At 34.8% G+C, this 17,365-nt stretch overlaps 1 protein-coding gene across 4 annotated transcripts in view; it reads left to right on the top strand.

The window, feature by feature from the left end:
- The first annotated feature begins 1,496 nt into the window (after positions 1 to 1,496).
- Positions 1,497 to 17,365, top strand: part of ZBTB41 (zinc finger and BTB domain containing 41) — a 59,608-nt gene continuing 43,739 nt past the window's right edge. For 2 of the 4 annotated variants that reach the window (XM_035281312.3, XM_002760608.6), the window contains exons 1-5: positions 1,497 to 1,583; positions 2,210 to 3,443; positions 9,923 to 10,130; positions 11,168 to 11,237; positions 13,572 to 13,719. In XM_035281312.3, coding sequence (XP_035137203.1) covers positions 2,327 to 3,443; positions 9,923 to 10,130; positions 11,168 to 11,237; positions 13,572 to 13,719 — 1,543 coding nt within the window. In that variant the 5' untranslated portion in view covers positions 1,497 to 1,583; positions 2,210 to 2,326. Of the gene's footprint in view, positions 2,089 to 2,209; positions 3,444 to 9,922; positions 10,131 to 11,167; positions 11,238 to 13,571; positions 13,720 to 17,365 lie in introns of all 4 variants that reach the window. The other 2 variants (XM_035281311.3, XM_035281310.3) reach the window with 2 other exon arrangements.

The following is a 17,365-nucleotide window of genomic DNA, read 5'->3' as shown; positions in this document are numbered from 1 at the left end:
AACTCAATCTAACCAGACCAAGAAAAAATAATTTTAAAAAAAGAAGATAGCCTCCAAGAAGTTTGGGATTATGTTAAATGACCAAACCTAGGAATAATCGATGTTCTTAAGGAATAAGAGAAATCTAAAGTTTGGAAAACACATTTAAAGGACTAATTGAGAAAAACTTCCCCAGTCTTGCTAGAGATACAGACATGCAAATACAAGAAGCTCAAAGAACACCTGGGAAATTTATTGCAAAAAGATCATTGCGTAGGCATATAATCATCAGGTTATCTCAAGACAAAAGGAAGGAAAAAATCTTAAGAGCCATGAGGCAAAAGCATCAGGTAACCCATGAAGGAAAATCTATCAGAATAACAGCAGATAGATTTCTCAGCAGAAACCCTACAAGCTACAATGGATTGGGGCCCTATCTTTACCCTCCTTAAACAAAATAATTATGAGCCAAGAATTTTGTATCCAGCAAAACTAAGCTTTATAACTGAAGGAAAGATAGTCTTTTTTCAGACAAACAAATGCTGAGAGAATTCACCACTACCCAGCCAGTTCAAAAGAGGTGGAATAACTCTTCCCACCTCTGCAGAAGTTCTTCCATCCAGTGCGGTCTTTCCAGATGTCACGCTATATGTGTGTATGGGAGGGACAAATGGGTGGGGGAAGAAAATTAGGCTACTCATCCTATTTTGTCTCAGCCTTCATCTTATATTCCTTATGTCTGTAAAATTACACCATCTAGGACCTTGCCCTTCATAATATGGTCCTAGACCAATGATATCAGCACCTCCTGGGACTCTTAGAAATGCAAAATCTCAGGCACTAGCTCCAAAAATTGTCCCTGTGGATTTTTCTTTACTTTTTTGGTTCAGCTTCCTTTCCTGTCCTACCAGCTTTACATATATATATAAATGTGTGTGTGTGTGTGTGTGTGTGTGTGTGTGTACACATTTTTCTGCTTACAATGATAGGTATAAAAATTTTTTTCTTAGTAATCGCGTTTAGATTTAGCCGTTTATATCAGAAAAATAAGGCATCCATCGGTTCTTTAGTGCATGCCAGTGTGTTAGCCGGGACTGGCTTCCGGCAGTTGCTGTTTGGTTGATTACAAACTATTAAGTATAACATTGAGGATGAAATCCATCGAGCAATTGCACCTCGGCAAACTAATTCTAAACTCTGCGTCAATCTTCCCCTCTCCCCTTGCCCTCCCTTTGCAAAGCCTCACGGTTTGGATCAGAATAGGCCACCAAGGCACTGCGAAAACCCGGAGAAACGGATTCAGGACGTAGGTAGGGTCTCCAAGGGAGCACGGAGAACTAACAGAGCATGCGTAAAGCTGTGTGCGCGCACATGCGCACTAGTTCGTGCAGGGCCGCGCGCCGGTCTCTCAGGAGGGTTTGGAGGCTGCGCGAGCGGTTGACGTGTTCTGTGGCTGCGGAGGCGGCGGGGCTCTGGGAGGGAAAGGAGCGGAGGGGAGGGGGGTGAGGTGGGGGGCTGAACCCGGAAGTGGGTAGGCGCTGGAACGAGCGCGCCCAGAGTGGAGCTCAGCTGCTGGGAGCCAGCGGGGGAGCCCTGGGTTCCCGGTAATAGATCTGCGGGGCGTTTTCCCAGGGAAACTGGGTGGGAAGGGTAGCGGGATCGCCGTCTGCAAGTGCATTCTCCACTTCGTCAGGGCCTGGGAAAGCTCTTCTGCTTCCTTTAGTCGTCCCTCTGGTTGACCCCACTTCTATTCTGCGCCCCTACTGGGGCCGTCTCTCACCGGGTGGCTTTGGCCGAGAGACGCTCTCTATTCCTGAAGAGCTGTGGCTTGCCCGCCCGGGGAAAGCATGTTAATGAAGAGACCGGGATCACGCGGCCGCGACGGCCTTATTGTCACCATCCCAGCGCCCCTAAACCACTACAGCCTCCTCAGCCCGCATCGTCAACGATCTTGAAGATCTCTCCCTTTTCTGTCCGGTTATTTCCACCCTGTTCGTGAATCAGGCCTGGAAGGTGTGCCTGGGTTTCTTTAAAATTATTCTTTTGTTGGCTGTCTTTTCTAAACGCGGCCCTACTTGTTCTCCGCCCCAAGCTTTGCCACGAATGAGTGTAAGCTGTGACTTTATCATCATTTAGTGATAATTGGAAAGAATTAGTTGATGATTGCCTTTGACTGATTTAGCATTGCTTTGCCATGGAGTTATTTTACGTGGTTCTCACTCTTTTGCAGACCATGAAACCCTTGGGCACGCCCCTTCGGAAGCTGTTATCCAAGACAATCTAGTTTTCCTTTATAAATCTCTTAAGATACTTATGAAGTTTCTTGTTCTGAAATTGCTGTACTGCAATGAAGAAAAGGAGAAAGGTTTCTTCAAATCTTGAGAAGATCCATCTAGGCTATCATAAAGATTCTTCAGAAGGAAATGTTGCAGTGGAGTGTGACCAAGTGACCTATACTCATTCTGCAGAAAGACCAACTCCTGAAGCTCTTCACTGTTATCAGGAACTTCCTCCCTCTCCTGATCAGAGAAAACTTTTGAGTTCTTTGCAGTATAATAAGAATTTGCTAAAATATTTAAATGATGATAGGCAGAAGCAACCATCTTTTTGTGATTTACTTATCATAGTGGAAGGAAAAGAATTTAGTGCACATAAAGTAGTCGTTGCTGTTGGCAGTAGTTATTTTCATGCGTGTTTGAGCAAAAATCCAAGCACTGATGTTGTCACCCTGGATCATGTAACACATTCAGTTTTTCAGCATTTGCTTGAATTTCTTTACACATCAGAATTTTTTGTGTACAAATATGAAATACCTCTTGTTTTAGAGGCTGCAAAATTTTTGGACATTATAGATGCAGTGAAGTTGTTAAATAACGAAAATGTTGCCCCTTTTCAGTCAGAGCTAACAGAAAAGTCATCACCGGAAGAAACACTAAATGAATTAACTGGAAGACTATCAAATAATCATCAGTGCAAATTCTGTAGTAGACATTTTTGTTATAAAAAGTCTTTAGAGAATCATTTGGCTAAAAACCATCGGTCCCTTTTATTAGGGAAAAAACATGGGTTAAAAATGCTGGAGAGAAGTTTCTCAGCAAGAAGATCAAAAAGGAATCGGAAGTGCCCTGTTAAGTTTGATGACACCAGTGATGATGAACAGGAAAGTGGTGATGGGTCAGACAATTTGAATCAAGAAAATTTTGATAAGGAAAAGTCAGACAGAAATGATTCTGAGGATCCTGGAAGTGAATATAATGCTGAAGAAGATGAGCTAGAGGAGGAGATGTCAGATGAATACTCTGACATTGAACAAAGTGAAAAAGATCATAATGATGCGGAAGAAGAACCTGAGGCTGGTGATTCTGTAGGAAATATTCATGAGGGGTTAACTCCAGTGGTCATTCAGAACAGCAACAAAAAAATATTGCAGTGTCCTAAATGTGATAAAACATTTGACCGAATAGGTAAGAAAAGAAAACTTGTTTCCTATCTCTAATCACTTTTCATGGATATTTTAAATAAATAAATAAAAACTGAACTTGGAAAGTAACTTTTAAAAAGACTGCTTAAGTAGGGAGAATATTTTGGTTTTCAACAGTGTTTATCCTGTTACTTTAAATGTGCTGTGATTCAGGAATTAATCTAAGTATTTATATTAGCCTTTACTTTTCTTCATGTCCCAGTGACACATCATTAGATCATATATTTGATATGAAAGACTCCAGAGTATCAATAATTATTATGTAGAGCTTTGATTTATATGCCAGTTTAATTCCAGTGATAAGTATAATTTTTAAGTCATTAAAGAAAATTAGATGATATTAGATTTAATAATTTGTATACTTTTTCCCCTGTGCATGGTAATACACGAGTTACAAATGTTGTCACTTTTCCAGTATCTAGCACTATTTAGAAAGGGGATGTTTTAGATTAAACTATAGTGAATGATACAATTGAAATGAATGTAATTTAATACTGTAGATAGAGACTTTAGGAAGTGTCTTAGTAGCACTCTGGTTATATTATACATGTGACCTTAGCCAAAAGGCCAAGAAGCTTTGGTTTTTATAATAATGAACAAATCATTTTTTTTCTACTAGAAAAGAATTTGTAGGAAATGTATTCTATCACTTTAAGTTTTATGTCAGCACATATTTAATTTCAGGATGTCTAATATTTGCTAGGTAAGGTAATTTTTGAAAGTGTCTTATATGAACTGTTCTAATGTGAACTTTTAAATTGCAACAATTAAGCTTCCAAGTAAACTGAAGTTATGAAATCCTGAAATAGTCTACCACATATAATGATAAAAAGACAATTAGTGCAATTTGACCTGGTAAAATTACTCAGACAGGTTAATATGTCTTACAGTATTAACTTACCTATGTTATTGATGTAAGTGGAAATTGGTTTTATAAGGAATTGGTGATCATTTGCTATAAAAATATGCTGTATTATACACTGACATAACAGTGGTAACTACTTTTTTCTTTTTATGATATCTTTTGGAATAATTTTCTGTCTGTATCAGAATACTGTGGACAATCTAATTAATAATTACTAATATTTTAACTGTGAGGCTGTGTGCAAACATGAATAAAATAACTTCTTCAGTAACAATCAATTCGAAGAGCATATGTATACAAGTAAGTTGTTAAAAGTTAGACTGGATAAAATGCTGTTGTAGAGCTGTAACAAGTACTGTGAAGATATGTGTAGAGGTGAGAACAGCTTTTTGGGTGGAAGTACGTAAGAACATTCATCTTTCTAATAGACTTGTTAGACTGTACTCTTAGTGCATGCTTCCTGTATTCTGCCTTTATTGTCTTAATTTGACCTGGAGATGAATGAATAGGGACGAATTCACAAATGGTATTGTAGGTCCAACAGGAATATCTCAAACTGTCCTGCTGAACACTTGTCCCGTGACATGCTATATAAGAGAAGGGTTCTGTATTCAAGTGAGATTGGGAACTATATAATTCATAGTCTGTATTAACTGCCCGATTCTCTAGTAAAGAAACCTGTTGATTTTGCTTAAGCTAGCATTTCCTTAAATTGTTTTACCATAAGACACTTTGGAAGTACTTCTTTGAGCATCCCAGGAAACTAGAGTTTTCTGGACAATTTGGCAAAACACTGCTCAAGATTGAGGTGCTGATTTACTAAGAGGAAGGCATTTTGTATCTAAGCTGCCAAACATTATTTAAAAAATATGAAATGATATATTCTCTGTCATCAAGAATTTTAGAGTTTAATGGGTACATGCAAAAACACAATCATATTACAATTAAGATAATCTTATCAGGATAAGTACAGAAGACTAAGGAAATCAGGAAAAGTTTCTCAGAGCATACAGTATTTGAGCTGAGACTCAAAGAATAGGGAGCAATTTACAAGACAGAAGGACCAGCATGTGCAAAGGCATTGAGGTATGTTGTATTCTGGAAATTGCTTGAATGTGAGTGGTTTCAAGGTGGTCACGGAGGCAAAGTGAAAATAACAGGAGATGAAGGAGGGCAAGAAAGTGGTCGTCAGATTTTTGAAGGGCTTATATGCTCTACAGAGGACTATACTTTGGACAATCTAATTTAATTAGACTGGACTTTATCCAGTAGGTGATAGGAGCTCTTGAAAAGAATTTTACAATGGAAACCATGGCCTATAATAATTTTAGAAAGATCATGGTGGCTTCAGTGTGGAGAAGGAAAGTGGAAAAAGGGATGAGAAAAGAGCCAGGGAGACAAGAAGGAGCATATAATGAAGAACCAGAATGATAATGCAGCTTATACTTGGAAGATGGGTGGCATTGGGAGTGGGGTGTGAAATGAGAGTAAAGCAGAGTTATAATACATTGAATGCCAACTAAGTGGACTGGTGATGGGTAGAATGAAAAGAATGTGTAGAAGATCCATCCATGCGTCTTAAGTGTCCTTTCTTACCGTCTTTGTTAGAATTAGTTTATTTTAAAAAACACACACACATAGCAGTTCAAGGGCCACCTTCCCATTATTCTTGTATCATCCACATTCCTTTCATAGAATTTTTAAATGGCACCCAGATTTTTGGTTATTTATCTGTCTGAGATTGTGAGCCTGGAGGTTTATCTTACTCTTGGCTACTGTCCTTTGTAACATCTCATGCCATTTCAAATCAATTTTTAGTAAGCACTTGTTTATTTGAACTAAGTTGCTAAGTTGTATCTGACTTGACTTTGGCCTTGTAAGAAGCCAATTAGGCTTCTTTAAGCTTCTAACTTGGCTGCTTTGGGGTGGGTTTATGAGAGATGCATAAGCTTTGAGACCTTCTGCTGGAATCATTAGTTCCACAATATGTAATCTACTAATTTGATTCCATTACTTTGCATCTTTTACCCTTTCTTCCAGTTATATTTTTCCTTAGGCTACCGGCTGTCCTCTTCTCATCGAATTATCATGCAAATAAGAGTCCTTTGACCTTTCCCCTTATACCAAAAACCTAGTGGATAAAAAGGCAAAAATCGGGAGATGACAGATGGGATGAGAGAGAAAATTTGGACAATCCATCTTTTTTATTGTTTCCACAGACAACTAAAATCTTTCTTTAGATTAAATTCACAATCTCTTCTAGAGGCAGAACATGTTTTATACCTTTTTAAAAAAAAATGTGACTGGTCTGTCCTGCACAAATTCCACTTGGTTCTTAATAGAAAAGGATTATAAAGATGGCATAACTCTCTAAGCCTATTTTAATTACATATTCTTTAGAGTATCCCATATGAATGAATATTTCAAGGTACATTTTAAGATTTAGCAATATCAAATATATAATGAACTCATTTGGTGATATTTCTCTTTGTAAAAACTGCATACAAAATCTAACATTGGTAATTTTGTATGACCCATATGAGAATAAATTCTGTACAAGGTCAAATTTGTTCATGTGAAAATATCTTTAATTTATGACTTGATTTGAGACATGATTCACATTAGGATTCAGTTCAGAAAAATGCTATGGCTAAAATTTCTTATGTTATAAAATCTTATGTATTTTTCTGTTGACAATCAGGAATGCTTAGGTGTAGTTTAATATTATATGAAGGAATACTATTTTTTAAATTTAAACTTTGATAAATTTAAAGTGAACATTTTCATTTATACATTATTATTGAATGCCACATTTTATAAAAGTAGAGAAACAGTTGAAAATGTTCATTGTTTGTGCTTGAGTGCCCTCCCCGCCCCGCCAAAAAAAAAAAAGAAAAAAGATAAAAACCCTACCAAATGATTTAAACATGAAAATCAAAGAGTAGCATTTATTTTCCCACTAGTCTCTAGAGATCTACCTAGCTCTTCTGGGCCCAGCATTCCCTCAAAAGTTCTCTCTCCTATTCTTGTTCAGAAATTCAAATCCATGGAAATAACAGGCTGTTGAAAGCCTATGTGCATAAAATTTGAATTAATAAAAACAATTATTTAACTTATTGAAATTTCTGTATCATTACTGGTCTTTTTGACTTTGCTGAATTTATTTAAAAAGGTTTTTTTAAAAAATCATTAGGTTCATTTAATTTTGGCTAGTTCAGTTTAAATTCCCAAACTTTCTTCTTTTTTTCATTTTCTTGCTTAAATCTTTCTCTCTCCTGGTCTGTAGGGAAATGGAAGCTTAATAGTGAAAGTGATTTTAATTTTTAATTTAACTGTCATTTCAATGACAAGTATTCAGCTATAAGTAACTTAATTTTTATTTGCATGCATGGAAGAAATTCTTGATTTTAAATATAGGAAACATGCTGCTAATTGTTAATTTAACATCTTTCCAGCAAAGGCATTTTCATAGCAAGTAATGATTTGTTGAAAAAAATTTCATACTTTAAGATTTTCATTATGCTACTACTTTCATTAGAAATAAAAATGAGGAGATTTAAGCGTTAGGAGATTGATAAGTTATCTCTCAATCTGGAGAATCTGCTAAACATGCACAGTCAATCCCCAGTTAAGAATGGGCCTGTTCCAAAAATCACTTACAAGTTTAGTTTTTAAAAAATCAAACTGTATGCTTTTGATTTGTTTATATTTGTTTAAATATAAGTCTGATTACTTACAGAATTTAAAAGGTAAGTTAACACTGAAATGTGAAAACTTTCACAATCAAGGAATCCTTAAAATTCATGTAGTGATCTCTGTCTTTTCCCAGTCTTTGATCTGATTCTTTGAATACATCAGGGGAGGTGGTGGTGGTAGGGTGTGTATACGCAAGTGTAAATGGTTGGGTATACTCTATCAGTAGCAGAGAGGGAACTGAGATACTAGGCAATTTTAGCAGAGGCAGAGGAAAGAGCCAAGTGTATCCAATGTTATCAGAGAGCTGAAACCCAGGTTTGATTTGTTATAACAGATATTCATAAGTCAGATGCATTCATATTTATATTTGAGGTATACCTACATGTCCATATTATGACTAGTAACACATATGATAACAATAATAACAGTTAATATGTATTAGTGCTTCCTATGTGCTGGGATTTTTTTTTTTTTTTTTTTGTAGAGAGGTCTCAAACTCATGACCTCAAGTGTTCTGCCAGCCTCAGCCTCCCAAAGTGCTGAGATTACAGACATGACCACTGTGCCTGGCTGTGCTGGGATGTTTTAAGTGTTGTTGTGTGTATTTGTTAATATATTTACTTCTCACAACTCCATGAAGTATTAGTAACTCAAGAGAGGTTAATTTATTAGCTTGATTAAAATCACACAGCTCATTTAGGAGATGCCTAAATATTGACTAAGTTTTCTGCCTATATGCATATAAAATATGCATGGACCATTACTATGCTCTACACCTAGATACCTAATTTTTCATCATACTTCTGTTTTCTTTGCTTATGATCGACATCCCCTTACCTTAAGGGAAATACCTTGGTTTCCCTTCCTCAGTTTTTTTATTGTGATAAGTGCAATGAAATTAGTTTTTAGATAATATAGTACTTGCTTAATAAAATCAGTTGCATATTGATATATTTACTAAATTAGTGAATTTATTTTATTTTATTAGGTAGATACATAATTATGATTATATCTTTTCCTCAGTGGCCTTGGAATATTTTGGACTTTTTATAATTTTCATGTTATATGTAGGATGTATCCTTTTAAAAGTATATGATTGAAATGCTATACTTTCACATTAATTTTCACCTAAAGAAAAATTCATTTATACATTTATTTTTCAGGGGAGAGCAAAGCTGAGTTTTTAATTAAGAGTTACCTTTCATGTTGATAATTTTTCCCCTAATTTTATTGCCTTATGCTTAGAAATGTATTTCATTGAAATTTCTAATTCAAATTATTAGAGGTGCACATTCACAGTGCACAGATTACCCATAATAATAATAGACAATATCGATAACTTATGTGTCCAACACTGTTGTAAGTGCATTATGTGAATGAATTTATTATTACAACAGTTCTATTAGGTAAATTCTGTTATTACTCTAGTTTTTCAGATAAGGAAGATTTGAGATATATAGAGGTTACCTGTCCAAGGTCATGTAGTCCTCTATTTAGAGAACCAGTATTCATATCCAGGTGTGTAGACCCACAGATATACATATAATTTAAACATAATAAATCTTAAATTATGAATTGATCTTTTGCAAAAAGTTAATTTTAAATTTTAAAATACATTTCAAAATTTAAGGTTCAGAGAATTTGTCAACAGTTTTCAGAAAATGTATCAAACTCATAATTTTTAAAATATGTGATCATGAAAAATCTTTTTTAATGACTCAAGTTTTTGAGGAAAAGTATATACTTTGAACAGTAAGCTCAGAGGTAGGAATTTAGGTAAACTTTTCTAGTTTTGTGTGTGGTTTTGAGTGTGTATATTAAGTTAGCTAAATCATGAGATTTTATTACAATCACTGTGTAACAAATGTACTACATTTCATTTTAATTTTTCTTTTTTATAGGAAAGTATGAGAGCCACACCCGTGTTCACACAGGTGAGAAGCCCTTTGAGTGTGATATCTGTCACCAACGCTATTCAACAAAGTCTAACCTAACTGTTCACAGAAAGAAGCACAGTAATGAAACAGAATTTCATAAGAAGGAGCACAAGTGCCCTTATTGTAATAAACTTCATGCAAGCAAGAAGACTTTAGCCAAGCATGTTAAGAGGCAAGTATTATCTTGCTTCCATAATATACTTTATTGTGCCTTTTAATTTAAATATGTGGAAAGCTAAAAACATCTATAAAGTGCTTGTCTCCAATTCTTTCATTGCTTAGCATTTTGTAGAGACTACAGATTAATTAAGAAAAGAGCAGCAAATATTTGTTTTTATTTTTTATTCATGCTATTGAGATGATGTTTTTGATATTTGAACAAGAATATACTCTATAATATAGAAGGTTGTGATACACCATTTTGATGATCCTGTTTTCTTTCTTGGGTTTTGGCAAGCATATCTTCAGAAATATGTGGTTTTTGTACTCTAATAAATGTCTTTATTTTTTTATTTGTTTGAGGCATGGTTTCACTCTGTTGCCCAGGCTGGAGTGCAGTGGTACAATTTCAGCTCACTGCAACCTCTGCCTCCTGGGTTCAATCAGTCCTCCCAGTTCAGTCTTCTAAGTAGCTGGAACTATAGGCATGCACCACTATGCCCAGCTAATTTTTGTATTCTTTGTGGAGACTGGGTTTCACTATATTGCCCAGGCTGGTCTCAAACTCCTAGGTTCAAGTGATCCACCTGCCTTGACCTCCCAAAGTGCCAGGATTACAGTTGTGAGTCACCACACCCAGCCAAGAAATTTATTTCTTATACTCAACATTATCTTTAATCTGTAACAGTTTGTGAGAGAAAGAATATTTAGTAGAGTGTTATATATTTAACTCTAAAAATTAAATTTACTGATATCTGGACTAAAAAAAAATCAGGTAAAATACCTTACAGTTGATCTATAAAGAGCTAGGTTCCTGAATGTATTTAAAAGATAATTATATTTTTCTTTATTTCTGCATAAACTTAGGTATACATATAGATTTATTAAAATGATAGTTTTACCTTCTTTAAGAGCTCATCTATGCCAACTTATCTGTTTATGAAAGGAATCAGTACTTGATCCTGGTAATTAATGTTAACATATTCATATGGAATATTGGTTTAACTAATATAACCTTTTCCTAATAATCTTTTTCTTTTCCTCTGATAGATTTCATCCTGAAAATGCACAAGAATTTATTTCCATTAAGAAGACAAAGAGTGAAAGTTGGAAATGTGATGTAAGAGTTTTTAATTTGTTTTAGAAAACTAAAAGTAAATGCAATGTCTTTTGGGGAAGTAAAGTAATTATATTTTAAAGTAATGTGACTTAGCTTATCTCACTAAGAAGAAGATTCTCATTTAGAATCTTCCTTTTACACAAAATTATTCTAATATTTTTTATAAATTAAATCTAGTATGGGTTAGTTTTTAGATGATGGACCTAAAAAGTGGGAATCTTAGTTTTAATTTTTATTGTAATCACCGTAGCACATATTTATTATTATGTAGATAAACTATGACATTGCTGTTACACAGAGTATAAAATGTTCAATTTTCTCCCCCATTTCTGGGTATATGTTGTTAATATAATAAATTATTTAAAACCTTAGTGGCCTTAAGCAACTATTTTGATGATATGTCTCACCCTTTTGTGTGTTAGGAATCCAAATTTGGGGCAGGGATTTGCTAGGTTAATTCATCTGTTCCACTTGTTGTCAACTGAATTCATTCAGTTGTTTTTAGCTAGTGCATGGTGTGGTCTAGTCTGGGGACACTTCCAAAGTGGCTCACTCAAGGCCACGTGTGGTGGCTCATACCTGTAATCCCAGCACTTTGGAAGGCCGAGGTGGATGGATCACCTGAGGTCAGGAGTTTGAGACCAGCCTGGCCAATATGGTGAAATCCTGTCTCTACCAAAAAAAAAAAAAAAAAATTAGCTGGGCCTAGTTGTGCATACCTGTAATCCCAGTTACTCAGGAGGCTGGGGCAAGAGAATTGCTTGAACTCAGGAGGCAGAGGTTGCAGTGAGCTGAGATCACACCACTGCACTCCAGCCTGGGCGATAGAGCCAGACTCCATCACAAACAAACAAGCAAACAAAAACCTAAAGTGGCTCACTCACTTGACAGGTAACTTGGTGTTTGTTGTTGGCTAGAATCTCAGCAAGCACTGTTTACCAGGAACCTCTGTTCTTCTCTACTTTGGTCTTTTCTTGAGGCTTCTTGAGCTTCTTTCTAGCATAGCAGCTAAGTTCCAAGAGTGAGTATGTGTTCCCAGAAGCCTAGATAAAAACTATTAGACTTTATGACATAGACTCAGAAATCTCTGAAAATCACTTATACCACATTTTTTTGGCTAAACAAGTCACTCTAACCTGGGTAGATTTAATAGGAGGAGTAGCATAGTACTTATGGACATCTTTATTATATAGTACCTCTGAGTATTTTTTCAGTATTTAGATAAATCTTTTATTTTTTTTTTGAGACAGTCTTGTTTTGTCACACAGGCTGGAGTGCAGTGGCATGATCTTGATGCACTGCAACCTCTTCCTCCTGGGTTCAAGAGATTCTCATGCCTCAGCCTCCCAAGTAGCTGGGACTACAGATGCACACTACCACACCCAGCTAATTTTTGTATTTTAGTAGTGATGGGTTTCACCATGTTGGCCAGGCTGATCCTGAACTCCTGACCTCAACTGATCTGCCTATCTCAGCCTCCCAAAGTGCTAAGATTACAGGTGTAATCTTACAGATACACCCGGCCTAGGTGAATCTCTTTTCAAGGCGTCCCTAGCTGTTACTTTTGCCTTCTTTAATCCAAAGCTTCAATTTATATATACAGCAAAATTCACACAATTTCTCTGATTTCAGCTTCTGGAAATTGAAGTCAATTATTAATTACAGTATTTTAATCTGCGTAAGATAGTGTCTTCCCCTTACTAAGTTTTATCATCCTTAGCTATAAAATGTTAATAATGCCTACTGCATCTATCTCACAGGATTATTGTAAAAATTAAGAAAAATAATCTATGAATTACTTAGCATTGTGCCTGGCATATACAGTATGTGTTGTGTTATTATTGTTGGGGCTGTTACTACAGCAGCCTACCCCTCTTTTAAAAAATCTGATTAATGTCAAATTTTTATAAACTAACAATTTCAAGAGATACATTTTGAAGTAATTTTTCTGTGGCTTCTTATTCATATTCTTATTCAAATATATGACAACACTGATAAAATCTTTTATTCTGACATAGAAATGACTAAAAAATAATATATTTCATGGATTTAGAGATTCCAACTAGAATTAAGATAGTATGGTTATTCTATATCCCCACTAGAAATGTAAAAAGTTGAAATTCAGCTACCTTTAGTTCTAATCTGAAAACATTCTTACTTCCTTTAGAGTATTTTTTTCTGCACAATTAGAATTTAGTTTTACTTTTTGTCACGTTTTCCGTTGGGAGAAAATTATCTTTATTGAATTTATATGGTTTTTGCTTCTCATTATAAGCTTAGTATTACAATTTTTAATTCAGGTTCTCTTAGCAATTTATTTACATTTTAATTTAGATTTGTAAGAAATCTTTTACTCGGAGACCACACTTGGAGGAACATATGATTCTACATTCTCAAGATAAACCTTTTAAGTGTACCTATTGTGAAGAACATTTTAAATCACGGTTTGCTCGGTTAAAGCACCAAGAAAAGTTCCATCTGGGTAAGCAAGTTACTTTTCCTTAAAGCAGCCATAACAATTATTGATTATCACATCATGCTGGAGAAGTTTTCTCCTAAAAGACTTTTTAAGAACAGTTTTAGGTTTACAACAAAATTGAGAAGAAGGAATAGATAGTTCCCATATACCCTTTGCCTCACATATGAACAGCCTCCCCCATTATCAGCAGTTCTTCACCAGAGTGGTACATTTGTTACAGCTGATGAACTTACATTGACACATCATAATTGCCCAAAGACTGTAGTTTAGATTAGGATTCACTCTTGGTATTGTATATTCTGTGGTTTAACAAATATATAATGATGGGTATCATTATAGTATCATACAGAATAGTTTTACTACCTCGAAATTTCCCTGTGCTTCTCCATTTGTCTCCCACACCAGCCCCTGGCAACCACTGATCTTTGTACTTTGTTTGTTGGTTCATTTGTTTTAGATTCCTCATTTACTACTTGATGATCTTTTTATTGTCTCCATACTTTTGCCTTTTCCAGAATGTTATATGGTTGGAATCATACAATGTGTAGCCTTTTCTGGTTGGCTTCTTTCACTTAGTATAGTGCTTAATGATACAATTGGCCCTCCATATCCATGAGTTCTCCGTCTGTGGATTCAACCAATTGTGGATCAGAGATATTAAAACGTAAATAAATAAAGCAAAATGTAATAATACAACAATAAAAAATAATACACATTTTAAAATATAGTATAACAGTGATTTACATTACATTTCTATTGTATTAAGTAATCCAGAGATGATTTAAAGTATATGGGAGGATGTGTATAGTTTGCATGTAGTTACTACACTACCCTATATAACAGACTAGAGCATCCATAGATTTTGGTATCCTGGGTGGTCCAGGAACCAGTCCCTCATGGATACCTAAGGAGGACTTTATTCCATTGTCTGAATATACCACAGTTTATCCATTCACCCACTGAAGGATATCTTGGTTGCTTCAGGTTTTGGCAATTATAAATAAAATTGCTCCAAATATCTATGTGTAGGCTTTTACGTGGACTTAGGTTTTCAATTGCTTTGGTTAAATATCTAGGAGAACAAGGGCTGGATCAGATGGTAAGAGTATAACTAGTTGGTAAGAAACTGTAAAATTGTCTTCCAAAGTAGCTCTATCATTTTGCATCCCCATGAGAGTGTATGTCACTTCATGTTCTTGCCAGCATTTGATGTTTTCTGTGTTCCAAATTTTGGCCATTGTAATAGGTTTGTAATGGTATCTCATTGCATTAATTTGCATTTTCCTGATGGCATATAATGTGGAGCATCTTTTCATATGTTTATTTACCATCTATATATCTTCTTTGGTGTGGTGTCTCTTAGGTCTTTGGCCCATTTTTTAATCAAGTTGTTTACTTATTGTTGAATTTTGAGAGTTCTTTGTATATTTTAGATACATTTCTTTATCAGATTTTCATTTTAAAGTATTTCCTTTCAATCTGTGACTTTTCATCATCTTGACAGTTTCTGTCACGGAGAAAAATTTTACTTTTAATCAGTTCCAATTCATCTACTATTTCTTACATGGATAGTGCAAAGTCATTGCCAAACCTAAGGTCATCTACATTTTTGCCTCTGTTATCTTCTAGGAGTTTTATAGTTTTATATTTATTTATGTTTGTGATCCATTTTGAGTTCAAAAAGGATGTAAGGTCTGTGTCTAGATTCTCTTTTTTTTTTTTTTTTTTTTTTTGTCTGTGGATATCCCTTTGTTCTAGGACCATTTCTTAAAAAGTCTATCTTTCTTACATTGTATTGCCTTTGCTTCTTTGTGAAATATTAGTTGACCATATTTATGCAGGTCTGTTTCTGGGCTCTGTATTCTGTTCTATTGATCTACTTTATTATTATTATTGCCAGTACTAGACTGTCTTGATAACTGTAGCTTTATGGTAAGTCTTAAAGTCAAGTAATGTTAGCCCTCCAACCTTATTTTCTCTTTCAATGTTGTGTTGCCACTTCTGAATCTTTTGCCTTTCCATGTTAACTTTAGAATCATTTTGTTGATATCCACAAAATGACTTGCTAGGATTTCGATTGGGATTGCATTGAGTCTATAGATCAAGTTTTGAAGCTGAGTCTTTTCTTTCCATGAACATGAGATATCTCTTCATTTATTTAGTTCTTTGATTTCTTTCAACTGGGTTTTGTAGTTTTCTCATATAGATCTCATACCTATGTTGTTAGATTTATACCTAAATATTTCATTTTGGGGGATTGAACTACTATTGGTGAACCTTGAGTATTGGCTTAGGCAAACAAAGTCATATAAGTTGAGAGGAGTGCTGTATATGTCACAGTTCCTGGAGATGTGTCAATGTGTTTTTTTGGTGTGCGTTAGGTTTTTTGTTGTTGTCCATTTTTTTGGTGGCAAATGTGCCAGTGGGCATAAACTGTGCATTTATTCATAATTGACGTTAGATAGGTTTGTGGGTGCTTAGGATGAGACATTCTTGTTTTGGAAAAAAAATACTTTTTCAAGGATTAGAATAAACAGTATATTTGGAATTCTTTATAGTATTTAATGAATTGCCTTCCCAATGGTTATGGCCAAGGTGGAGAGTTGTGGTCTAGATGGCAGTATACTTTGGTAAATTTATGACACTTAATCCCATTAATGAATTTTGTCATTACAGGTAGAGGCCCTCTCCATGTCTGTTCATTGCTTTGGTTAACAACTTAGATAAAGATATATACTTCACTGCTTATAAAATTTATAGATGGCATAAAGCTGGCAAGGTTATTTAATTTGCTGGAAAATAAACGTCTTTTAAAAACTGTATGCTATACAATAGGTCAAAACAAATTAAGTTAAAATTAATTAAGAAAAAGCTGTAAACTTAAAGAAATGATCTTTTAGTTGTCAAGTCTTTAAAAACTATAAAACAGTTTATAGTTTAAACTTTTTTAAACTATAAAAAAAGTTTACTCACTTTACAGCTGACCTTAAAAGCAGAGGCTTTTTGGACACAGTGTGAACCAACAATGTGATATGATTTACAAAAACCAGTGCAGTTTTAAACTATATTAATAAAAATATATTTTTCAGAATTAGGGAAATAATAGTCTGATTTTTGAATTGATCTGGAAAATTGCATTCATTTCTGTATACCACATTTAAGATGGATAATGACAAATATATATTTTAGAGATGGGTAATTTTTGTGATATAGAGTCTTGAAATCATATCATGTGAAAAACATCTGATGGTCCTTGAAATATTTTGTTTGGGAAAGGAAGATAGAGCAGCTGTGCCTCAAATACTTTCAAGGTACTATTGTGCAACAAGGGATGCTTAATCTTTGTGAGCCTAGTATATAAGACCAGTATATGCTGGAAGATTATTTACCTGAAGTTATTCTCTCCAAATTGCCTTTACTAAGTTGTTCTGTCATAGTATTCAGGTTCAGCACTTCTAAGAAGCCATCATATAGAAACAGTTTTTATAGTTACCAAACTGTAGTTGAAATGTTCATGAATCCGTTTCACAGGAGAAATTTCTTTAGAGTTTTGTTCTAGGAAAAGTAGTTTTTATTGGAGAATCTTTTTGGTCCCACCTTGCAGAAACATCATAGAGAAATATGACAATTTTTTTAGTGTTGGAACTTA

Source organism: Callithrix jacchus, chromosome 19 (assembly GCF_049354715.1).
Source record: "Callithrix jacchus isolate 240 chromosome 19, calJac240_pri, whole genome shotgun sequence".
NCBI classification, from domain to species: domain Eukaryota; kingdom Metazoa; phylum Chordata; class Mammalia; order Primates; family Cebidae; genus Callithrix; species Callithrix jacchus.
Note: the sequence above shows the minus strand (reverse complement) of the source record. Positions and strands in the feature narration are given on the sequence as shown.